Raw genomic sequence first — 26,213 nt, forward strand, 5'->3', positions numbered from 1 at the left:
AAGAGCAGACCTGTGTGCTTCAAGCTCGAAGCTGCTGCTTTCTTCAGCTTTCCTGGTGCACAGCTCACTGAGCAGCATCCACTGCTAGGAAATAAATCCCTGAAAGAATCCGGTCAACCAGCCTTGACTTGTGTCAGGATTTTTTCTTGTTCCTAATGATCCTGGCAAAAACCCCCCCCCCCATCTTGCCCTCTTGCCTGCTAACCCCCAGCTCCTGCTACCTCCTGGCTGCCTGTGTGCCTCCCTCTCCAAACTGCAGGAAATTGGAGAATTCACTTGCCCAACTCTTTTCCCAGAGAACTGGATAGTCACGTCCCTTAGATGCTTCACCCACAGGGCAGCTGTGAGCCACTGCTGCCACTAAGGGAGGGACCCCATTGGTGTCCTCACCCTTCGTGTTTGCTGCTGCCCATCCCTCGTGCAGCTTGGTGGGGAGTTGAGTCCGGGAAGAGGCCGGTTTAAGCCTATCCCAGCCCAAAATGACTGGCGTGGACGGCAGAGCTGCCAGCTTCAGTGGCCGGTGAGGCCGGTGCCCCTCCAGCGGCCCTTGGAGCGGGTTTGGCAGGAATGTCTCCCCTGCTTCGGTGAGAGCTGCGGCAGGAGCATCCCCTGGGCTCCGCAAACCCGTTTCACCGGGAGGGTCAGGAGCTAATGGTGACCTTTTATTCCCTTGCTGAGGAGAGCAGCTGGTGCCCTCAAGTGGTAAATCGCAGAAGGAGAGCGGCCGGGCCGTGCGAGCCGGCCTTGGGCCGCCGGGGCTGGGGCTGCCGGGCGCCTGCAGTGGCTCTGGCAGGTCTAACCACGCTGTTCTCCACTTGCAGGACGAGAAGCTGTGGTGATCGTGGTGGGAAGGACGCTTTGTTCCCGACGGAGCGGGGCCCCGGCGGCAGGCAGACCTGGACAGCCACAGGCGCTCCCAAACACTTCACCCTGTTCCTAAGGCCGGCTGCACCGCCTTCACACCAAACATCCTGCCTTGACTGTGCTCTTGGTCAGCTGGAACCCCCAAAAAATCTCCCTGAGACTAGATGGAGCTTGCTTTGGACCTGCAACCCCACTCCAGCATGTCCCCAGGGGCTGCGGGGGGCCACGGGGGACGACCAGGGAGCCGACTGGAGGCGGGGCTGATGCCGTGAGGGGATGCCCAAGGACAGCGATGCCCATCACACAGGACAACGCGGGGGTCTTCCTCCCCCTCCTGTGCCAGTGGCTGCAGAACAGCCGTCGGGAGGGGGCCGAGGGAGCCGAGCAGCAGCTCTGCCGCTCGGCCGTCCAGAAGCTGAGTGAGTACATCCAGCTCAACTTCTCCGTGGACGAGAGCAACCTGCAGCCAGGGAGCTGTGGGACTTTGGATACGGAGATCTGCACCATGTACCTGGCCCAAGAGATGCGGAAAAATGAGGTCCTAGGCTTGAGCTTTGGGAATATCCCTGCTCTGGGAGACTATGGGGAGAAGCGTCGGGGAGGAAAGAAGAGGAAGGCGCATAAGGGGCCTGTGCTTGATGTTGGGTGCATTTGGGTGACAGACTTGAAGAAGAACAGCCCGGCTGGGAAGTGCGGGAGAGTGCGCTTGAAAGATGAGATCCTTTCTCTGAATGGACAGCTGATGGTCGGTGTGGATGTCACTGGAGCAAGGTAAGGGTGGAGGAGCCACCAGCAGCCGCCTCTGGTGCCACTTGGTGCAAGTCACAGTTGATACTGAATGGAAGTCCAGGAGCAGAGGTTTTGACCCCTGCTTTCCAACCCATGAGAGAGACCTGGGTTCGTTCTTAAGGTCTTGTAGAAAATAAGTAACAAAAGCAAATTGATAATTAGCCTACATGTGCTACTCACACTTCCTCTGGAAAATTTTCAGGGGTCATTGGGTCAAAAATTTTTATGTTGCAATCACCAGAGGGGCTCCACTAAAACAGGAACCTTCCTGGGTTTGTATAAAACTGTTTCCTTAAGCAAAAATGAACACAGAAGCAGCAGCACTGGAAGGTATTTTTACAGGTGCTTCTTATTTTTGTTGAATTATTTCAATTGAGGGAAGCTTTTTTGACAGCTAAATGTTGTCTGAGACTTTCTCAAAGCAAGACATTTTTGTGTTTTCCAGTTTGGAACAACTTCATTTTATTAAATTCCCTTTGATTTTAATGCATTTGCTCTCTTCTGATGTCTCCTGACCCAGAAAACTTGAAATCTTTAGGAGTTCAAATAAAATATTAAGGTTTTTGCAATGATATAGATTATTCTTGTGGTGTTTTTTAAATTCAGCTATTCCATGCTGTAAAATCAGTTATTGTCCCAGTTTTGCTTTTTGTGGGCTGGCAGACTTTCTCACATTACCCTTTGCAAAGGCAAAAACATTTCTCTGCTGTAGATGAGGGTGTAAATGTTCCTTCATACCTGAGGTTACAATGTACCTGAGGGCATGACATCCTCCCCCTCTTCCCAAAAGGGATCTATCTTGGGGATGGACACTTTTGGAAATGAAGTGCTGGTGAAGTGATCCCAACAGGCAGTGAATATGGCAGGAGTTTGGGCTGACCATCACTCCCAATTCTGCCACGTGGCAAGATAAAAGCAGTGGCTCCTCAATCTGTGGGTGCTGGGCAACTCAACCTTCTGTGGTTTTACAGGTATGAAAACAACCTTCTGTAATTCCTAGCCTGTAATTCAATGAGTGTATAAATATTGGTACCATGGCAGTATCAATCAGTGGCACCTCCAAATTTGAGAGTGTTTGTGGCAAAAAGCAGTTAGTTTGCTGTTTCCCCTTTGTCAGATGTCACTGTTTCTAAATACAAGGGAATTGCTTGCAGTGGGCAGCAATAATGTTATCTTGTTAATAATGTAAAATGAGAGGTAATAGCCAATGAAGTCCAAAATATTTGGTTATCTGTCCTTTCTGGCCTGTCCCTGAAGCCTTAATTTAGGGCTTGTTCCTTTTGGAAAGCTCTGTTACTAAACCAGCAAGCTTTGACTGCAGCTAATGGGAATGAAGTGCTCCATTTTCCTTACTTTTTTTGGCCATTACAATGGCAGCGTTTTGGTAGTGTGGGGCCAGTGTTGTTCTTGAAATCCTATTTTAGAATATTCTACATCCAATTTAAGCCAACATTTAGGACATTTCTTAGTCAAGCCTGTTTTATTTTCAGCATCCAAAGCATCCTTGTCTAACTTACTGTTGACTGCTATTTGACAAGGGCGATGTTGATGGATGACAGTTTGGGACCTTGAGGATGCTACCAGCTGGCTGGCTTTTGCCTATCAGGAAGCTGGCTGGCAGCTCCAACCCCACGTTCCCACATTGTTCATCTGGAGTGCTTGAGGATGCTTTGAGAGTCTTTCAGTAGCTTTCTCCATTGGGGTGCTCAGAAGGGACGTAGTTCTGTCTAGCTTTATACCAGGCTGAAAGGCAACATCAGCTTCCTTCTGGGAAGACTGCCTCCAAGAAGAAGCTTTTCTAGAGTATTTCCATATTGCTGCTATGGTGGAAGTAGCAAAGCCCTTGCCCCTTGGTTTTTCAAGTTGTTATTGGGGCAGGACAGCACACTAAATAGTAGTTCTGACTGAATTTCTGACTGCCTAATTATTCTCTGGCTGAGTGACAAACACTTCCATGTCAATACAAGGGGCTGTGGGTGCTGTGATTTGTGGTGTGATGTACTTAGTGGTGCCTGCACATGGTCAGTGAAATTAAAATAGTGCCTTAGTTCCTGCAGCACCAGGCTGGATTGGGCAAGCAAAATCACTGCTTATATATTCATTCCTCACCTGCCAAGTGTTCCAGGGCAGCCCCTTCTTGCCTGATGGAAGGAATTTTTCACATGGATGCTTTAGGGAATCTCCTGATTTATTCCCTTACCAGTGGAGGATTTGGCATGAGGATCTCACAGCTCTGCCACTTCCCATCTCTGCAGCAGGGTTTGCAGCAGTGTTCTCACACACCCTGGGTTTCATGTAACCTCAGCTCTAGTTCCAACCTGCCATCCAAACCCTCCCTGTTCCAAGAGGCTAAACCAATACACTAGACAAGAAGAAAGGAGAGGCGAGGGCACACAGTCCCTCCTGCTGGCTGTCCTATGGATGTGGTCAGCCTCTAGAGGATGCAGGGGCAGGTGACTGGAGCTGTAATGGATTGGGCAGCTCTGGACAGACTGGGCTGTTTTGGCACCTGCCTGGTGTGCCTACAGGTCCTCAGGTCTTGGAGTGGTGCTGGGGTCAGACACAGTGAGTAAGAGCAGCACAACACTTCTTGGAGGAGCCAGCTGTGAGTACCACTCACCTGTTTCTCCTTGCTAGGAAAGCTGAATATGACTTCTTTAAAGAAAAGGTATTTATTTAAATTCCACATGATTTCCATGTAAACAGCAGAGACAGGTTGATTATTGCTGAATTTGTTTCTTTTATTTTTTTTCTTCTTTTCATTTAGAGAAACATTATGCAGTAATAAAATCATCAAAGCTCTTCGCTTAACAGGGTATTATTACAGTAGAGAGGAATAATGTAGGTGGTGTCATTTTTGGTGATGTTAGTGACTGAGGGAAAATTATTGCTCTCTTTAGAGTTAGCAAATTGTGTGTGTCTATCAAACACAATTGCAGGGAAATGAGCTGTATTGGAGTACTGAATAAAGGTTAGTCAAAACACTGCCTGTTTATTTATCTTCTGTCTATACAACTCTATCTCCAAAATACGTGGGTTATGTTCCCCCAGACAACAACTTCCTATGTATTTTGGAACTATTCTACTCATTTTGGGCTATTACTCACTTACTGGAGGGAGGCTGTTAGTATTTCTGCAGATGACAGATGAATCCTTCATTTTTTGAGCATAACTGAATGGGGCTTCATTGAGCAAGTCTTGGGAGGACTGAAAAAAATTATTTTGTCGTGAATATAATTCAGTTTGAAATATTTTATTATGGATTTCATCAAGCATAGCTGCAGTGCTTGGACACAGCTACCATATACATTTAATCTTTAAAATCAGTGCTAAGTAGATTTCCAAATTCAAACCGTTCTTGAAGAAAGCAGAGTAAGATACATTACCAGTGATGACAGTGTGGTAGAAACATGAGATATTATTATAATTTTGTCATTAAGAAAATTCAACCACTCCTTCAAAATATAATCTTTCTCATTGCCAAAAATTACCAAACATTGCCATATGTGGGAATACAGTCAGAAGTGGCTGGCTTCTTTTTAACCCACAAACTGGAGCTACTTCCAAAAAATGAAGAGAGAAATGTTTTGACAGCCATACCTTTGCACAGTGCTTTCTTAGTCTCTCCTCTTCAGTCAGTGTCCTGGGGGGAGTTGCTAAGACTCCTCTGCAGCACAAGATATGGCATACCAAATGTCAGGGAAATCAGTTTATTTTCCAAGATGCGGAGAAAGACCTTCAAGAATCAGGTCTGCCATGGAGAGGGAGCTTCAAGTGCCACTGCTGAAGGCAAAGCTTTTAGTTTACCCAAAGCTGAGGGTTTTCAGTAGAGCCAAGGTCTTTCTGAATGCTTGCTGCTACTGCACATCACATGTTCATGCCTCCAGGATAGCTAGACCTATGACGGTAAAGTCCTGTTCCTCCTAACAGGTCAATGCTATTAGTAGGTGTGTGATATATGGGCATTCTAAACACAAACCTGCTTCTCTGTAAGTGCTAGCAGCTGATTATAGAGGAAAATTCAAAACAAAATTACAGGTCTCAAAACGTGCATAGCACTTTGCGCTGCCTGCTGTGGCAGTCAGTAACAGTCCTGGTCTCTGTTGGGTGAAATCTTGAGGTTCTTTGTCAAAAAAAAGTTCTTGCTGGTGCTGGAAACACAATATGCAGTCCCTGTCTGTAATTAGAGACAGATTGTCCCCTGAGCAGGGGTCTTCAGGAGAGTGATCTTCTTCGTTCCCTTGCTGTGAGCCCTATAGACAAGGAGCAGACCTGGACCTGCAGAGCAGTGCACGTGCTGTGGAGCTGGGAGTGGCAAAATCTTTGCTGTGTCTGAGAAGAGCTGCTTGAAAATCTGAGTGTGGTTTGAAAACTGTTGTTTCAGAAGAGCACACCTCTTAAGGCACTTTTTTATTGAGATCGCCTTCCCTCAGAAGTTTGGATGGAATTATTTTTTTAAAATAAATTGCTTTGCTCCTGCAACAGAAATATTTTCTTGCTGGGAGGAACATCCTTCCCCTCCAAATGTGGTCACTCTTTGATATTCAAGTGCTCCAGTTTTGCATTTTCCATGGGGCACTGCATCTTGCCATATTGTGTTGAGGCACTGCCACTGCCTCAGGAGGCTGGCTGTCCTCGCCATGACTACTTTGTCCCTGCCCTGGCAGCTGCAGTTGTCTCTGGAGCATCTACAAGATTTTGTTGCACTGTGTTATTCAGCAGTGTGTTCAAAATGCTTCCATGTGCCCTGACTGATGTGTGGGGATGGGGTACTGTGGGAACCAGGATCAAGGGCTGTGCTCTCTCAGCACATCAGCTGCAGCCTCAGGCCATGTTTTGGGTAACAAATCCATTCCTTAGTAGGGTTGGGTGTTGGGGTGTATGAATGCCTGTGTTATCGTGGAAGGGAGTGGTTCAGGTTTCTGTGCCTATGATGGGACTGTGTTTCATTGAAGTTTTTGGGGATTTATCTTCCTGGCAGTGCAATCTCCTTTATACTTCCTTTTTATTACAGAAAAATCACCCCAAGAAAACCATCGCTGGTCATCACAGAAAGCTTTGTCTCACTGCACCCCCACCTTCCAGGTGCATCAGGTCGCATGGATCGATTGCTCTGCTTTACTGTGTTTCCTCACCTCCTTCCTAAAGCAAAAATGCTGCCAACACAAAGTGCTGCTCAGTATAAACAGCTGCTTTGCCTGGTGTTAGTAGGGCCTTCTCTTGGTTATGTCCGTACGAAAATATTTTTGTTTTAATAGGAAAACAGATGGAAATTTATCCTGTCTGTTTGCCCTTGGACAAGGGGCAAACATTTCTGTGGGAGCTCCTTGTTAAAATATTAACAGCACTGACTGCCTAGCGAAAAACAAATACAGTGGTCCTGGAGACTGCAGCCTCCAAATGCAGTCTCAGGGAACAGAGTTCTCATAACTGACCTAAAAAATACCCCCAATCCATTGTGAAATTGAATTAGTTTCCTTTTTTATATCATATTACCAATCTTCATGCTGCTAAGTGATGGATAAGGGCACAGAGGCTGAGACCTGGGGCTTGTTATCACGGGCAGGGATGAGAAGTCTGTGCTGATGTGCCCTCCCAGCTGCCTGGTGTGCAAGTCCTGAGGATGGAAAATAAGCAGCACATAGGGATTTTGGCAGAGTGCTTTCTCCTCCAGTTGAGCTGCTGTGAGCTGGGATACAGTAAATGTGTGCTCAACCTGTGCAAAATGAGAGAAAGCCTCTGAATGTCTAACATTTTCAAGGCACAGTCCGAGTCTGACTGTGCTCCTGAAGTCTGGAGCATGCAGTCCCCTCTGAAGCATGGCTGCTGTATTTTACACTGATAGTGGATATAAATCCCCTACTTGATAGTGGGTATAAATTCTTCCCTCTCCCTTCCCTTAAAATATAGCAGGACTAAGAAACTAAGAAAGATACGTTTTTCTTCCCTTCTTTTATGTCTCCTGGAAGGTATGAGCAGACTTAGCCACACGTGTTGAGAAATAAATTGCTCGGAAGAAATGAGCTTTATTCCAAATCCTCTCTTAAGAGCCAAAGTCTTAAACAGAAGGTCACTAATCCCCAGACTCAGGAGAGATCATTTAGCTGGTTTGTCCTCTTTGCTTTATTAATCTGAGTGTGTGTTCACTCTGTTTCCTCTCCTCACCCTCTGGTTCCTGCCATCCCTCTCAATGTCCCCATGCTAAGCCTCTGTGGAGGCACAACTCATACCCTTGCAGCAATGGTCATTTGCAACATCCCATCACTACAACTGCCTCCTCAACAGACTTTCTGAACCCCTCATCCTCCTCAAATTTGCATCTTATTTATCTTCTTTCTCAGATGAATTTTATCTAAACCCCAAAAAAAGATGGAAACACTTCCAGTGATTTAAATAGCTCACATCCTGTATGTGTTGCATGTTTGTCCAAAAATTTAGGGAGCAATATGCCTTTTTCATACTGTCAACACTGAACAACAGAGCTGGCCTGTCTCTGGAAATCGTGATCCCTAGGAGCATACATAACTAGGCAACATCCCCAGGGTCATCCGCAAAATTGCTCCCAGCCCTGCCTCTGCACGCTTGCTTTTCAGAGACATTGCATCAGGCTTGCAAAGACTTGGACAGAGGTTGGCGGTGTTGCCTTAGGAGATGTAAAAACTTCAGAGGTTATAGAGAGGGGTTTTTCTCTGCTTTGTTTTTGTTTTAATGAGCTGTGAAAGTTCTGATGAGAAATCTGTATCTTGCTGCTCAATGTATTGCTGTGTGTCTGAATTTAATTTGCTGTTCTGACCATGCTGTAATTACAAGGGAGCAAGCCCAGTGTTTGGGAGGGAGCTCTGCCCTCCCTGCTCTTCCCTGCCTGCTCATCCACTGTGGGAATGACCTGTTTTGGTGAGTCAGCCTTGTGCCTTGTCATTTACCCTGGTACCAAAGTGCCAGCAGGATCCTTTTTACATCCTGAGTGGGATTTTCAGCCTGACACACAGCAGGCATCCCATGCTCTCAGGTCATCTGGAAGTACAGTCAGGGTGCAGCAGAACTTAGCTAATTGGCAAACTGCTGGAATGTGCAAAATAGAGTCGCTTTTTTCCACTGCTCAGCCAAGTAACAGGTGAGGCCTTCAGCCACAGCATCAATTATTTTCTCAGCCTCTCCAGCAGTGTGTTTGCTAGCACAGAACAGTGTTTTAGCTATCAATAATTAAAAATACAGATGTTATAAAACAAGCAAGGAACATTCCATGCCTATTATTCCTACTCTTTCTGTAATGTTTGCGCCCTTACACACCAGTTTACCATGTGCAGTCATTCACAGTGTCTTCTAAACTGTAAATGTGAATTTCTCTTCATATTCTGGAGTCCAGAACTTTGCACAAAGCAGGCTGTAGGCTAAAGACTGATTTTCTTGAGACAGAAGTTCTGAGCTGCTGCAAGAGGAGGAGGTCACTGGAGCCAGGTTACTGAGTGGCAGTGAGAATCCTGGGAGGTTGTCCTTTTCCACTTGTACTGACTGATGTGCCATGAGTCCTGGAAAGGTACAGCTTCTTCAGTCCTCAATTCAAATATTTTTTTCTTATAGCACTGGGCTATGTGAGCAGTGTTTCCATTCTTAGATATGTTTTGGGGCTAGTCTGCAAGCAGGCCATAATCATACCTTCTTGCCAACCTCTGGGTGTGATGGTTGCTGTCCTGGAAGATGTACTAGAACTGAACTGTGACCCTCCAGAGCTAAAAGCATTAACAGTGATGTCATCTTAAAACCAGCTTATCCCCTGTCACTGGGAATCAGGCCTCAACTGGAAAGGGCAGGAGCGGGGAGGGTTGAGAAATGATGAACAGGAGATGGTTCCACAGGCAGAGGCTCAACATCGGCCTCAGGGAGATGGTTTGTCAGCATGAACCTGTCATCTCTGAACATAAGTGAGAGGATAAATACAGTAAACATAGGTGAGACCAGCAAACAGGCAAGTATATAACCACAGAGGCAGCTGTTGCAGTGGATGGCTTTTGGGATGGGATTTTTTTTTAACATGGAGAACTCATTGCTTTTTTTAGCTGATGTGACACTTGCCTCCAGCTCCAAGCAGTATCACATGCTCCTTGAAACTTACTTTTCTGTCTCCTTTTTATCAGATGTGGGCTAAGAGGGGAAGGGCATATGTACCAACTGCAGACTGCAGTATCATTCACTGTACTTGCTGCTTTCTCTGGGTGAAATGTATGATGTTCAGCAAGATCACCTGATCCTCCAAAGGAAAACACATTTAACAGACCAGTAACAGGGAAAAGATAAGCTGGCAGGCATTGCCACAAGATTTGGGGCAGTTCAAGAATACTTGTACCTACCAAGACAGGACAAGAGTAAGGCAAATGGCAATTACTAGCAGCAAATTTCACCCTAGAGCATTTAAGACTCAGGAAGCCCATCCAACTAAAGTCTCTCTAACAAGAATGTGAGAAACTAGAGGTGGATTGTAGGTACAAAAATGCTGCTAGTGAGGATTTTCTTGCTATTTTCTAAGTCTGTGAGAGACTTTTCTCTCTCACAGAAGAGGTAGCAGTGTTATGTAAACAACCAAGCCACCTGCAACCTTGAAAAGTCTTGTTTATGGTATAGTAGAAAAGTATTTTGACAATGGATGTTTTAGGATTTTAGCCAATCACCCCAAGGGGTGGCTGATCCTTTGTCCAATTAGACTATGAAAAAAAAAGTCTATAAAAGAGTTTGTAAAATAATTAAATAAATCAATCTTGCTGCACAATTCCTGCCTGCTGGATCTTCTCTCCTCCTCCTCACTGTGGCTGCGGGACACAGTGATATACCGTAGGAACCAGGCTGCGGTAATAGTAGATGGAAAATGGATTCAGGCTTTTTCAAAATAAAACAGAATTGTTGAAATGTGACTGAAGGAGATTACTGTTTCTGCTGATGCCTAAGACTCTTTTCTATTGTTTAAAAAGGTGACAAGGTCTGGTTTTAACCCTTCTCTGTAGTAGGTATTATAGATAACCAGATGATCTTCTAAAAAAGGCAGCAACTGACAAAACGAATAATTGATTAATAGAGCAATAACCTTGACTGTGTTTCCTACGCCATTACTTGATCACTGGAATGGGTTCAGGCTAGCAGGGTAACTATCCGATGAAACAGAAGTCAGGGAAGTCTTCCTTCCCATGCTCATACACTTTGACCAGTGTCTCTTTTTGCCATGATAACTAAAGAATTACTAAGTGCTTGTCAATTTTTCCCAGCCTGGGCTATTTTTATTCTGGTAGTGAAGAGAAAAACACAGACGTGGTAACCAGTAAACTTTGTGGTACCATCTCTCTGAATACAGAGTCCTAGGCTAGAGGCTGGGAAATTCCTTCTTGAAACTCATGGATGACAAGTAGAGCCAAACCAGTGTGTGATATTCTCACTGAAAATGGTTTCTAATGAACACTAATTGTTCTGCTGAAAACATTTCATGTTTTCATCTGTGGAAGAGTTCTACTAAAACAGATTTTTCTCAGTTTCCTCTAGAGGGCAATGTCATATAAATATTTTAAGCAATTTCTGGGCTCTGTCAACCGGGAATTTTTCGCCTGTCTTATCTAGGAATTTGCAAGACAGCAGTGAAAATTGTTTCTTTACATGCTTTTAAGATGTGTATATATGTAACATAATCTGATTCTTGGGCTTGTAGAGTGCAGTAGCTAATCCTTTTAAGAAGCAAGAAATATGTTGTGCATTTTAGATCCATTTGGCTATTCTGGAATGCAAAGAGGGAACTGCTGATGAAGACCTAACTCTCTTCTTTACCCGTGTAGCTTCAAGGACTTCTAGGAGCTGCCTCTTATGTGACAATTGTAAAAAAGATTATAAGCCAGTCCTCTAAGAATGAAGTTACTAGTTGCTGTAGTTTATGTCGGTAGCTGGAACTTCAGAGCAGAGGATAAATGTAAATACCAAGTCTAAGTGGTTCATAAGACCTAGGAAGCAGAAGGGTATTGTGTTATTATTCATTTCCCTAAGAATTTATGTATATATTTCCAGGTTCACAATCTGTATATCTTGTTTGATGGATATTAGTAACAGCACAATTTTCAAATTATTTGTCCACATAAACAGCTGCTAAAATTAGTATGAATCAAAGGTGGCCACCCTGGACCTCGATAATATAATTTAAGGGATATTTTTAGTCACTGTAATATAAAAATGATAAGTATAGATAGAGGCTGTTTTGTTTTCCTTAAAGCTCAGATGTAGGATTTGAAACACATTTCCCTGGGCATAAAGTCCTTTTTTGTCACCTGTATCATTATCTTCCTTCCTTCTCCAAAACTGACATTACTAAAAGAAAAATTTGCTCTTGACATTGCAACATTAAAATGGCCTTAGGGAAATCCTTTCACAATTTTGTCTCCTTTCCTCTCCTGATGGTCACTAGTCCTTTGGAGAATCACCATAACAGCCTTATTGGATTACCTTGCAAATCCCATACATTTACTGAATTTGTGGATTAACATTCTTGATAAAAAATTTTTTCAAAAACAGTCGTGGGCAATCTGCAGTTGTCAGGTTCTTTAAATGAATAAACCTGTTTGTTTTTCCCCAAACAGGAAACACAATTAATTGAAGTAAAACACTTATTCCCAAAAGTGCTTTATTTTGAAAACAATGGCCCATGAATAAAAAAGCAGTATTTGCATTGGCTTCAAAGCCAGCAGGCATTAGGTAGCAAAGCAAGATTTGCCATCTGCTTTTGAATAATAGCAACTCTAAGAAAAATCTGAGGTCTTCTGTAGGTTTTAAAATCTTAAATAGGTGAGAATTGCTTTTTAATTATTGCTGATGGCCAGGCAGGACTTTTTCTTAAACCATGCCTTAACAGAAGTAGGATAAGCAGTTTGCAAATGTCAAGTTCCTGGGAAAATTTTTTAGAGACCTTAGAGGAAACTAAATATTCTTAGTTTCATTTCCCCTGCTGCATGAGAAGCTTCGTGTTTGAACCTTATATTCATCATCACCTTCATTTAGGGCTTGTGTTTAGATCTCACTCTCTAAATTAGCTGACAGCTTAATGCTTAATCACAGGGGGATTATTCTCTGCCTGGCTGGAAGGAGCTCTCTTTGGGGCTGTAGATGTGTGGGGAGGTTGGTTCACCCTGTGCTGGGATCTCTGTACGTGGGTAGCCCAGGGAATGTCATGCTTGCATGGCTGCAGGTACTGAAGGAACCACCACGGCTCACAACTTAGTCTTCTCCTTGCCTTTTCTGCCTTCCTTGCTGGTGAGTGCTCTGCACTGCAGCTCTCTTGCCGCTATGCCTGACATCTCTGATAATTCCATAACGCCGTGGGCTTCCTGGAATGCCTTCCCACTCCAATTTGCCTTCCAAATTTCCTCCTGCCACTGCATATCTGTCCCAGCAATACGCAAAATAGTCTACTCCCTGATCTGGTTTTCTATCATGGCCTGCATTTGGAAAGTAAGTGGTATACACAGCAGAGCAGAAAATTATTTAGTAATCCAGTTTCATCAGGATGAACTACGTGGTTAAAATAAATCAGATTTCAATAGTTCATCACTTATGCTGTGCAGAAAGAAATAATAATTTAAAAAGGTGTACAGATGCCAAATGGATTAGAAGTTAATGACTGGTGTGAGGAATTCTAAATCAACAAGGGTTAACTACAGGGCTCTGCCTTGAAATGGATTCTATTTTAAATAGTGGATGAGAAAGGTGGAATATCAGTGCTTTATAAGAATGATTTTGTGACTTAAATGCTTTCTCTGATGACCTGAGAAACAAATTATAAACAGTAAAAATTAATTTAAGGAGCATCATCATTAAGGAAAAAATCATGCAAGTTAGTAGAGAGGTAAACCTCTCTCTTCAGACACATAGATTTCAGATGAGCTTCAAAACAAAAGAGGTAAATGACAAGAGGGTACAAAAAATTTAGGACAGAAGAAAGACTTAGAAATTCATTAATCCTGGCTGGATGAATAATAATCAGAAGTGTTTTGTCTAATATGTAATTAAATTAGATATTATTATCTGTTAAAACCATTCAGCCAGCTGTAATAACCAAGGAAACCAATCCTGAGTCCAGGTGTTAGCTCCCACACTCCCTGAGGTTTTCCCAGCCTCAGGGATATTCTCTCATTTAATGATAGTATCAATAATAGTATTAAAGACTATGAGAAGGAATAGTTTCCCTTTTTATATAATCTTCAACATGCAGAGCAGCACACCTGGGACCCACTGTCCATGTCCTACATCAGGAGAATCATGTGTGACTTTGCGAAGCCAAGTCAAGATCTCCTCTAGATTAAAAAATGTCATATACCATGCTATATGTGGAGTCATAAGCTGGTGTAAGAATCCAGAATGAACCCAATGTAAAGAACTAGTTTAAATTCCATGTAAAGTTTTGACTTCTTCACATTTTAGTGGCATTTGCTATTTGCTTGTAGCTCATGCTGCTCTCTGCTGTAAGCCCATGCTGGTTCTGCCTTCACCTTCCATTTCTCTTCCGCATGCTTCTATTTTAAATCACGGACTTGTAAGTTATGTTTTCGTAAACTGTATATGACTTAGAGCTATGTATCTACCTCCTGTCAGGGTCTTACAGCCTAATGGATAGCACATGTGGACTCAAGAAGTGTTGGGTCCTGGTCAAGCCTTTTCCCTATGCTGTGAACATGTCATGGCCCCAGTGACAGGGAGGTGATGACAGCAGCTCACTTTCTGCAGGTGCTTGAGCTCTCGCGGGGGAAAAGCACTTTATTAAATGCTGGGGTTTATGGCAGAGCATTTCTTTCCAGGTACTTGCTTGTCTGTTGAAGGGTTATAAAGTCAGAGTACCTTCATAAGGGCTAAAATTCTTTGAAATACCTGTTTCTGCAGAAGTACATTGGAGCAATACAAATAAGCCCTAGCTTAGGAGATACCTGCCTGTTTATGAATTTAGCTATTATCCAGTCTTCCCAAGTGTCTCCAAGAGGCATCAGTGGACAAGAGTGAGACTTATTTACCTGTAGAGTTTTCCTAGAATAATGACAGAATGGAAAAACTGAATTCTGTTTTTCTGAGGCCTCGAAGCCAAAACCCTGTCCTTTCCGTGCCTAGTGCTGGCTTTGTGGAAAAAAAAACCACAACAAAAACAAACAAAAAAACCCCACCCCCTCAGCCTTGTTTTTGTCATGGTGATCCAGCCAACACACATCTGAAGTCTGATCTCCAGATACAGTATTGGAGATTTGTGGTGAACTGAGAAGGTCCAAAGCCAAGCCTGTTGGAGCTGCCAGTTTTCTGGTTGGAGTTCTTGCTCCAGTTTATAAAACTTTGCGTATTATACCTTACTGCGTTATCTCTTAGAGCTGAAACAGTGAAAAAATCTCACAGGGCTAGTCTTTGGATGGGGGTTTATTGAGGAAAAAGAGGCCACTTTATGGTTTTATTGGGGAAAATGGGATGAAATAGTTTCTTATTCAATACAACTCTTATTTTGTGAGAACTTCTTTCCAAGTATAAATAGGCTTATTGGGAAGCTGAGGAGGAACCAGTACGAAAGATAAGCGTGTGAGGAAGAGGAAAAAAGGATTAAATATAACCATATTAGTTCATTGCATGGAAGACACATACTGGGAACAGCCTGGTAATGCTGGGGCCATTCCATTACCCTAGCTCCCAAACTTTACCCTCTTTCATGGTCACTTCACACATCCCCTTTTCTTTGTGGTCTCCAGTTTGCCAGTCAAGGAGCCCATGGGAGATATGCAGGGGTGGTGTGTGAGTTTCAGGTGCAGACTCAGGGAGGAAGGTTTGTATGTAGAACAGAGAATAATGTTTCTTGTGTTCCTCAGGCTCCTTTTCTGAGGATGAACTTGGTGCATGGAAGGGGACAAAAAAGTGCATGTGAGTTTGGGCTGAGAGTTTCCTTTTTGGTCATGTTTTGCCACATGCTCTTCCAGCAGCATTCATCAAAGTAGCCTGGAAATTGTGTCCTGGAGAAATAGCTTGATTGAATATATAAGCTTTAAACTTAGCATTGCTCTTATTTTTCACCAGGTTGCCTGCATATTGGAACTTTTAACCTTTAGATTGTGCCAATTGATCAAAATGTTCCTGTGTCATTACTAAAGCTTGATTTTTTTTTCTTTCAATTGATGGCAAAATCTGCTCCTGACATAGGAGCAAGGCTTGGAACCTTACCAGATGAAAACCTGAAACCACAGAAGAGCTTTTGTTGTTTGGAATACCCCTTCTTAGTACAATCAAAAGGCAAACTGTTTTTCATTCCTTGTAAAATGGATACATATCCATTGAGAGGACAGGAGGTGAATCCCAAATGTTAGGAGATACAGGAGCAGTTCCTGATTTTCGTATGTGTAAAAATTATGGCAGGGCAGATGGATTAACTAAAGAGGTGACTCTTGGTTTATGACCATGTAAAAGGAGAATTAAACCTGCAGGATGTGTTCTCAAATATACTCAGCTACCACAGATTGGTCCAAAAGAAAACATCACACCTCAAAAAAAAAAAAAAAAGCTAAGGACTAGTCATAAACCATCAATCCAACAAGATTAAGAGATAGCCTAGGGAAAATTCCAAAAGGGACCAGAAATCCAAGAAAGATCCTGCCCATGCAGCCCATAGGCACAGTGTCTGAGATCTGCAATCAGTACCAGATGCTGCTGATACGTGGTGTGGATCTTGTAACAAAGAAATGCTGGACCCATTCAGCCCAAGCAGGAAGCCTTGCAGATTAAATTTGTATTAGTTGGAGCCTGTAGATTGCTTTAGCAAGCAAAATTGAGCCTGGGTGTTAAGATGATCTGGATCAAGAAACCCAAATTATGTTTCCTCCTTAAAGAGGAATGAGCACATTTTGGCACCAGTTTTCATAACGGTCTTAGAAAGAAAATATTTGGAAACAGATGCAGTATGTTTCTGTATATTAAATCCAGCCTCTGAAATAAAGCTACTCTCTCTGACTGCACAGAACGGTCAAAAGACTCCTGGAACAAAATCCCCCCTAAATTTTATGTGTGTTTTAAGGAAGACTCTTGAAATATTAATAAGTGGCAAGTGGATGGCACGTTTGGATATGTGCCGGGAAGTATGCACAGATGAAATGCAGGATGGTTTGCGATGTTTAAAAAGCAAACAAGATCTGGGCTTCCACTTGGAATATCATAAGGATCACAGCATATTACATTATTGGAGGCTAGTCTAGCATAAAATGAAAGCCACATTTGGAGCAATCTCTGCAGCCCTGGTCTAGGACACTGAGGAGAGTAATATAAAATGACTCCAGAGTGGAGCACAGGTTGCTGGAGGTTGTAACCTACATTATTTTTGTAGTTAAAGAGAAGGGGGAAGTGTTGCTTTGATAGGAAATCCTAGTGAGCAGGCACATATGGGCAATGAACTGGGGACCTGGGAAAGTTAGTCCCTGAACTGAGAGCTTGTGTAGCCCTATCTGCCACACAAGTCCTGCTAGGTGGGGTGCTGGCAGTGCAAGTAGTGTCTCAGCATCCTCCTGGGTGTTTGCGAGGGGGTAAAACACTCTGTTCCCTGGTCTGCTCTGAAAACACACCATGCCAGAACTTGTGTTACTCACCTTGAGATGTGTTTGAGTGTTGGTGCACTGCCGGCGCACCGAGAGGGGGTGGTCTTGCTACCCCTGGCCCAGCATCATCCTGCCGTTGAGGTAGTGACAGGGGCTGGGAACTGACACCAGCCCTCCTCTCCATGGCCCTTCCCTCTCTTGTGTTTATCTTATGCTTAATTTCCCTTGTGCTTTTTCTGGGATGTGTGGTCATGTTCCATTTTGTGTCATGGCTAATCACTTCCAACACTGCAAGTGAGGGAAGGCAGGGCGAGCACCTGGAGGCTCCATCGTGGAGTAGATTGCCAGCAGTATCTTGATGGGCTAGTTACTCTCTTGCCCAAATCCACTTCCTCTGGTAGTTTTGGAAATCCCAGTATGAGACCTGAACAGCCACAGGTGTGCAGAACCCTTCCAACCTGCAGCAGGGCCTTGCTTCCTCCAGATTGGGGTTGGTGGGTCTGAGGTGCATTTTTCCCTCTCTGTTGACCCTTTGGGGTCAATACTGTGTTCTGTGTGTACAGAGAAGATTCAGATTGCTGTTCTTGTGCAAAGGAAACAACTCCCCTTGATAGCTGCATTCCCCTAGGCTGCTGAGCACCCCGTGCAACATTTTACACTCAGCAGAGCTTAGTGGAGTTAAAAATAGTACTTGTTGTCAAAAGACTTCTTGGTAGTAAAAATGTCCTTAGGATACTTTGTGAAGTGGTAACCTTTGGACATAACAGGGTACGGAAAAATCAGAACACAGTCTTTAATGCTTTAAAAAAACCAAAAGAAGTTTGTCTTAATTGCACAGTATGGGAGAAAGTTTAAGAGCAGAGAAAAGTGCCATCACCTTCGGGAGGGAAAGAATGGAATTTAAATGGAGATCTAAGGGTATGTAACGTAAGATACTGTATTTTTGTTAAGTATTTTTTCCTTTGTTTCTTGAAATGAAAGTTTATCTGGGAGAAAATGTCTGACTCTGTGTAGTGGATGAAGGTCTTGCTGGGAGTCTTTGAATCCAAAGCAGGGTAAAACCTGGCTTTTCACATTTTATTTGATTTTAAAGGGTAATGTAATTCTAAATTTGGCCCACAAGTTATAATTTCTAAAAACAAGCTTAGATAAATGTTTCCCCCCTGGGAAAGAAAAACAAAAAACAACAGAACAGTCTTAGTGATAACAGATTGTTTTGAGCAAATGCACGTTCCTATGTAGAGTCTCAGAACTGGGCTGTACACTGTAAAGAAGTGAATGTATTAAGTGAACAGAAATTTAAATTAAAACAGAGGACATTACTGAGAAAAATGCATACATTAAACAGGGATTCAGATGTGACAGACAGTTTGATGATTTTTTTCATTCTAATAACTGTAGCTGGAGTTAAATGTAGGAGATAAGGCAAATTGCTTAAAGGCCGTATGATTTCTGGCTTACTGCTCTCTGTTTTACTTCAGCAATACCAGTACATTTCCTGATATCTGTTTTCTGCTCTCTGGTCTGGAGCTACTGCTTTGTATTTTGAAATTAAATATAATATACTTAATGCCATGTAAATCAGCACTGTAGTGAACTATGTGGTACCATATTGTTCTGGCACTACAAAGTTACCTGAATTGGAGAACTGCTGGGTGAGAAGGCTTTATCCCAATTTGTAGTAGACTCTAAATAAATTCTATGAGCACATAAGGGAAATAATTAAAGAGTGAGGTCAGAGCTATATAATGTAGATGCATTGCATCATGCTTTGGAGTTTCATGGAATATTCTCTGGAAGTATTTTTTTAATTTAGAGAATTAACTTTTAAAAATACCAGCTTATAAATAAACTGCAAATGCATAAAATCAGCTCTAATATGATTGCTTACTAAATATAAATGTTTCACAAACAACTCTCTGCCCTCAGAGCTCAACCTCTGGTTAATAGACCATATTTTGAAGATCATATTCCAGAAGGGGGCTTGTGGGGAGCAGTGGGAGGGGGTTATCAATACAGTCAGTCTCACCTTACCTCGCTGCAAGGAAACTACCAAGCAAAAAAGAAAAGAAAAATAGTCTACTGGAGACTAGTGATCTTAAATAACATTTTAAATAACAATTAGAGGAAGTCACAGTGTCAGCCCTCTGGGACAAAGACCCTCTGTCTGTATTTTCATTACAAACTACTGACTGTATTTTGAGTGCTATAAAAATAATTATGGACAAGTGAACAAAATAATAAAATTGAGAGGTTCAATTTCTTGACAGCTCTCAATACAGTTTCCCATGGATTGCTTTCTATATTTTACCTAAAAATCCCTGTCGTCTGTTGTAGAAAACATCTCTGACTGTAGCCCATGTTAAGCGAGGAGCACAGATGAAAAGCTTGCTGACAGACAGAGATAGGGCATCAGAATGCCTCCCAAAAATCAGTGAAAAAGCATCTAATTTCCTACTATTTGTACAGTGGCAGGAGTGAGTGAGTGTTTGCAAATAATTCTAGTTTAGGTCTTGTAAAAGCCTGTCTGCCTGCAATTTGCACAAAAAAACCCACTAAAGATTAAGGGCTAGGTTGTTTTCAGCCAAACCTGGAGCTGCTTGGGATTTTTTTGGTCATTGGAATTGTTCTGCACACTCCATGAACTTGCAGCCAGCACAAAAGGACGAGGGTGTAACTCCCAGCTGAGCTCTGGGTGGCTCTAGGGGCATGCTGGCTGTGGGCTGTGGTATTCAGCTCTCCAGGGCTGTTTATAGTAGTTGTGTGTTGGAGCTATTAAACTTGCATTAAAAAAAAAAAAAAAACAACCCAACCCAAACTCCTTTTGTTTTGCTTGTGTGCAGAAGAAATGGAGAGGGAAAGGTTTTCTCTGTGGCAGTCCTCCCATAGCTAAGAGCATGTGGTGCAGAAATAGTGCTTTCTGGAGGTGGTGGTTGCAGAGGCTCGGGAAACTCAGTGGCCTGAATGCCACAGACTGGCTGAGTGAACTGTGAGGAGACCCACGCAGAGATCAGAGAAGGGGTTTTTGTATTTACACCGTCACAGCTGGGAGCAGAGCGTGGCCTTTGCAGTCTTTGACTCCGCCCTGGCACGCTGGATGCCTATGCAGTATTAACCCTCTTTCGTGTCATTTTTGTGGTTTCTGGCTGAGCCCTGAAGTTTATTGTTTTGTTTCAGGAAAAAAATGGAACATCATGTTGTTGTCCTGGTTTATATGTGGTCCTGGATGCTTATTGTGTTTTTAAAGGAATTTTGTTTAAATATGCATATTCATTTTGATGTCCATCAGATCCACAAAGGTCCTGGATCCTGGGAACGTGTACCATATAATTAACTTTATCTCTGTGTGTTGTGTGTCAGGGATGGCAGACATCTGGTGCCCAGGACACAGCAGTGTTAACAGAATGCAAATATCTGTGACTGTTGTCAAGAACAAATGTTTCTGGTGCTTCCAGCTTCTGCAGGTAATGCTTGAGATAAGACTAGGCTTAAATATGGTGCAGTTTAAGTAGTTAGGAACAGAGCTAATACTTAAGAACTTTCCTCAGTTGTTTCCTGGAAGTGTTAACTTCTCATACTCAGACATTAGTGAAACTGATTTTAGTGACATTTAGTTTGTATGAATGTGGCCCTGTGGTGATTTGTGTTATTTGTCGTTTATCTGAATGTGAATCAAGAATTTATTTGTATGAAGACAGTCATAAGGAAAGAACCAAAAATAATGGCAGTCCCAAAAATGCCATGCAGCATTTCTCCTGTGCTGGGGCATGGGATCCAACTGCACCTTTATTAGCTAAGAACTGAAGTGGCTTTTTCTGCAGCCTTCTTTTGACTGCCTTGGGAAATGGTTTCATCAGTCCACCATCCTTAATTTTCTTAATTTTCCATTTTGTACTCCTGAAATTCAAGCTAGAAATTAATTTGATGCCCAACTCCGTGGGGCAGAAGAGGATGATCTGTGCTAAGTAGTTCTCCTTGCATATGTATGAAGCCAATTTTCTTTAGACAGATTTCTTTAGATAAATCAATGCTTTATCTTTATAGAACCGTATGACTCAAATCCTGTTTTGGCTTATAGCACAACAGATTACTTTGAAATGCACAGCTGCGCGTATGTGCGTAAAATATGTAAATGCTATCAATATTCTTTAAAATAAAAGCTAAGAAGATTTAGGGCCCAATCCCCCAAATTTCAGTGGGATGTTGCTTTCTAAACAGACCTAGAAAAGCCCTGCACAGCTAGCTGTCACCAAGCTGGGAGGTGCCTAATAGTTCTAGATTTTCCTGATGCCCAAGAGCCAGTTTCTGTGCTCTCTTCCAGGGCACTTCAGTCTTGCCTGAGACTGAGCAGCTCATGTGTCTCCTTGTGCCATGGGGACCCAGCATGTCATTTCCCTCTCCACTGTGCCTCCTCAGGCCAGCTGGGAGGAGAAACCACCTTCGCAGTCCCCAGGCTGCTTCTGCGACGATTTTACCAGGCAGAATTTTGTGTTTTACTTTGCATTTGAATAGGAAATTGGGTCATATTTTGTGGCCCATAGGATAAACATTTGCTGGATCCTTCTGGACTTCCAGTATGATAGGAGATTGTGCAGAATAACTAACTGCTGTGGTCTCTTTTCTGTTTATGACTATAGCCTAAATAGTTAGTGACAAAAGGAGGCATCCCAGGGTGTGATTCCCACTCCAAAACTCTTCTGTATTATTATAATAACCAGGTCATGGGCAAAACACAAGCAGTTTTTGGGTGGGGACTCAGAACAACCTCTCCTCCCAAATTAATGTCCTGAATTTTGGATTCTGTTTTGCACAGAGGAATACATTTAAAGAAGAGGTGATGGGGAGGCCTTGGGCAGGAGTCCTCTGGGAGCTACTTATTTTCCTAGGAAAATAATGCTGGTGAGCATTTCTCTCCTTTTGAGCAGAGGCTATGGAATTTGCTGTCCATATCCTGGATGAACTTCCCAGCACCTCTGCTGCTCAGAGGATGGATGCAGCCGTCGCAGCCCCCTCTCACCGTGCTCAAAATCTGATCTCTGCTTTTTAAATGAAGGGGCTTATGAATTTTTCTTTCTTCTCAGGAGATGTCAGACTATGAATCATGGTGGGAAGGGAGGCATTTCCTGGTTAGCAGTGTTGAGCCCCAGAAAGAGGCACATCCCAAGGATTGAAGGCTTCCCTTCGGGTTAGCTCTAGGTATTCTAACTATTGGTGTGTTTCATTTTGGCACCTAATTAACTGCCCGTGCTCCCTGGGAGCTGAGGCACTGACATTAGGCCATGCATTTTGCTTCAAGGAACACAGTTCAGAGGCTCTTCTGTCTCCTTCTGAACTCCTGTTTCCCTCTAAACTCAGGGAAGGCTGAAAATCACGCTGAAAATCCCGAAAAACAGGAGGGACAGTTATCTCTGTGCAGGGTAGTACTTCTGGGAGCCAGAACTGCTGTGAGCAAAGCTAAGCTCTTAAAAGATGGCTTGAATATAGCATGGGACTCAGCAGAAGAATTTAATCCCTGTCCATCTTGATTACAGTGTGATCTGCTGACTCCTTGGGCAAATGTAGTTATACTTCCCCCCCCCCCCCCCCCCCTTTCCCCCCAGTTATAGCGGTGGGTTTTTTACCTGTATATGGCCAAAACTTCTGTCATCAGGAGATGGCTGTGACGGCTGTAGTATAGTTTAGATGGCAGAAATAGAAAATGCAATATTGGCTGCTGTTAGGTCTGCCGGGAACCGGCTGTCACACACCTGGAAAATGGCCGTGAGATGTTAAATGACAGCCTGTGATAAAGACACTTGGCTTTGGCACATCAGGCCAGGCTCCGGGGAAGGGAACAGCTCCTGGCAGTTGTGTGGAGGCAGCAGTAGGGATTTTAATTTGGATACCAGGAGTGAGAAACATTTTCAGCGGGGGTGGGGGGGGCGGTGGGGCCGCATACGCAGGACGGCTCTCAACTGGAGCCTGCTTTGGGTGGAGCAAGTGTAAAAAGCACCGTGTCTAGGGCAGGTACCGCTGCAAAGCGACCTGTGAAGGTGCCCGTAAGCAGCGCAAGGCTACCCGGCACATCCCCCCGGCGGGGACGGCTGGAGCTCTGGGAGGGGTGGGCGCCGGCGGCGGGGGCCCGGCTCTGTCTCCAGGCCGAGGGCGGGCGGTCCCTGTGCCCCGGGGTCAGCGCTCCCACCTGCGCGGCGGGCGGGGCGGGGCGGCGGCGCGGGGCCGTGCGTGGCCGCCTGCAGCCGCGCCCCGCGCCCGGGAGGCGGCGGCGCCGCCGCCGAAAGTGCCTCCGCGCCGGCAGCAGCGGCAGCGGGAGCGGCGGCGGCAGCAGCAGCAGCAGCAGCAGCAGCAGCAGCAGCAGCAGCACTGCCAGCAGTGGCAGCCACCGGCAGCCGCCACCGGCACAGGCACAGCCACCGGCACAGGCACAGCCACCAGCGCCGGCAGCAGCACGGGCACAGGCACAGCCACCAGCGCCGGCAGCAGCACGGGCACAGGCAGCAGCAAGGGCACAGGCAGCAGCGCAGCCAGCGCCGCCGCCGCCGGCGTGCACCGGCTCCGCGGCTCGGCGCCGGCAGGTGATGGAGCGGATGAGCGGGCTGCGGCGGGCGGGCTGCGGGGACCAGCCGTGTCGCCGGCGGTAGCGGGGAGGTTGAGCGCGGCGGAAGGACGGGAGGCGAGGCGGAGAGGAGCGCGGAGCCGCAAGTTGTGCCGGCGGCTGGAGCGGGGCGGGTGCGCGGCGGCCCGGGGGGACCCGGCTGCGGCTGCCGGGGTCCGGAGGGTCCGCGCTGGCGGCGAGAGCCGCGGTGACCCGCGGGTTGCGGAACGTCCCCCAACCCGTGCTAGGGGCCCCGAGCTCGGGGCTGGGCAGAAACTTCATTTGGGATCTGGCAGGAGGGTACGCGTTCCCGTGGGGACAGGACTCGGTTCAAAACCACTAAACAGTTCGTTTGAAGAAAACCTTTACAACTAACTCCAGGCACAAAATGCTTTCGTGTAGGACACACGAACACCAGATTTTTAAAATGAAAGCGCTGCTGAAAGCCTTGCAGAGGAGCTTCTCTTGGCAAGCCTGCGTACTGATGGCTTTTGATGAGGAAAATACAGTCTTTCAACTGGATGAAGAAAATAGAGCTGAATTATTACTTCCTAAATCTATCATGATTCCTGGCTTTCAGTTAGGAGAGCTTTTGGTGGCGTTCAAGTGCCACAGCCATCGTGTTCCTTAAATATCTCCTAATCCCCGAGCAAACAAAAGTCTGTTGGTGTTTAGTGTGTTTGGTGCATGTAGGGCAGAGCTGTACTTCATTCTCATTTCATAGTTACTTTGTGATGATACAAATTCAGTGCTTCTGCTCAGCTGAGTTTTGGCAAGGTCCTCTCTTGCAGCGGAACTGGGGGACCTTCTAAATGAAGCTAACAAATAAAATATGCTTTGAAATGGAGTGCAGATGGGAAGCCTCTTAAGTATTGTGTTGCACAACAGTGCACTCTCTGTGTGTGCATTCGACTCACAGAACTGTGGGGTTGTGAATGCATCCACAATCTGAACTGGACCCTGTGCTGTTCAGAAATACCATGCCACAGTGTCTGAAACAGAGGCAGTTCCGCTGATAAAGGTTAGTTCATCTCTCTCCTGACAGTACTTTTGATGCCTGACATCTCTGGTCAGCATGTTTCTTCAGAAATTTGTATATGTCCTAAGTTTTTAATTCCGAGATATTCTTAAATTTTGGAATAAGAGTAACTGGTGTTTGCTAGCTCAGGTGGGTGGTCTCTCAACTTTTTTTAAAGCTGCTTTGTGAGTTTTGCAGCTGTCCCTTGTATTGTACAGCACCTGCGAATGGCTGTTTCATAGTGACAGTCTATAGCAATAGACTGATAGTAACACGCTTGACAATAGAAATTGAGGTTCTCTATCCAAATTTCTTTATCCCTGCATCTCATCCTTTCTTCACAGTAGGGAGTGTCCCTTTGGCTCCATCTCCTGGCTCAAAAAGAGGATCCCCCTTCATTGAGAAGGTGTGGAGGGGTGGCAAGCCTCCGGGTGGTATTGGTGAAATGTGGGTGAGAAGGGTAATGAAGGCTTTTTCTTCATCTTGAACTTTGTGATCTTGGGATCTGTTACACCAAGGTCCCTCCACTCTGTTGGAAACTGGAAATTAGGTTCTCACTTTTATTTCCTGAAAAGAGAGCATGTCTCTTATGCTACTTCTTACATCTTGGAAAGATTTTTTACTTAGTGACTAAATATTATCATGGTATTTAGAAAATCATAATTTAGAATTTCATTCCTCTCATGTATCTGCTCTCAACAGAAGGGTTAGTCATCTTGCCTGATACATCTCTGTGTGTGATCTTTTAGTGGAAATGTGTTAATGATATATCCTTTATGTTATGATTTTTCTGCATGGTCAGGAAAGTGTCTTGCCTGCAAATTATTAATCCACTTGAAATAGAGAACCTGTGGTGCTGTGGAAGGATCTTGCTGTGATTTAGCAGATGTATGACTATGACTGACTTTGTGTGTGAGCAGAGGGAATCCTATTCTGCAAGTACAGTGAGATGGCAGGAACTTTCCTCTGTGGAGCATCTTTTGCATGCCCTCTCTTTGGTGGAGAACAACGTCCTTCAAACGCCAAAGACAGGAGAGAAAGAGCCTTAGCCAGACTGTAGAACCAGGGTGCTTGTCCTACTTGTGACAGCCAGATTTCTTTATCTACCCACTGTACCCCAAACTGAAAGGGGAAGGTGTTCGGCTGTTCTGTCACTGATATTTAGTGTTTGAGGTGCTGATGGGGGTAGCAAAGCAATGAGGAATAACTTCCTAGAGCTGGTCAGCAGTGTGAAATTGGGAAGATCTCTTTTGTTTCTGTATAGATGTTCTCTGTATTCCAGCAAGTGCCAAAGAGTACGTCAGTGTCGTGTAGTGCTTCATTGTTACTGCCTAAAGTATGACAAATCATGTGGGCTTAGGGTAAGAACTTAAAAAGACAGTGT

General features: G+C 44.4%; 1 protein-coding gene across 4 annotated transcripts in view; it reads left to right on the plus strand.

Annotated features, from left to right (window-relative positions):
* The first annotated feature begins 947 nt into the window (after window positions 1-947).
* PDZD2 (PDZ domain containing 2) overlaps window positions 948-26,213 on the plus strand; it is a 140,030-nt gene continuing 114,764 nt past the window's right edge. For 3 of the 4 annotated variants that reach the window (XM_048290805.1, XM_048290804.1, XM_048290807.1), the window contains exon 1: window positions 1,068-1,635. In XM_048290805.1, the coding sequence (XP_048146762.1) occupies window positions 1,157-1,635 (479 nt within the window). In that variant the 5' untranslated portion in view covers window positions 1,068-1,156. Of the gene's footprint in view, window positions 1,636-26,213 lie in introns of all 4 variants that reach the window. The other variant, XM_048290806.1, reaches the window with a different exon arrangement.

Source organism: Corvus hawaiiensis, chromosome Z, assembly GCF_020740725.1.
Source record: "Corvus hawaiiensis isolate bCorHaw1 chromosome Z, bCorHaw1.pri.cur, whole genome shotgun sequence".
Classification (NCBI taxonomy): Eukaryota; Metazoa; Chordata; class Aves; order Passeriformes; family Corvidae; genus Corvus; species Corvus hawaiiensis.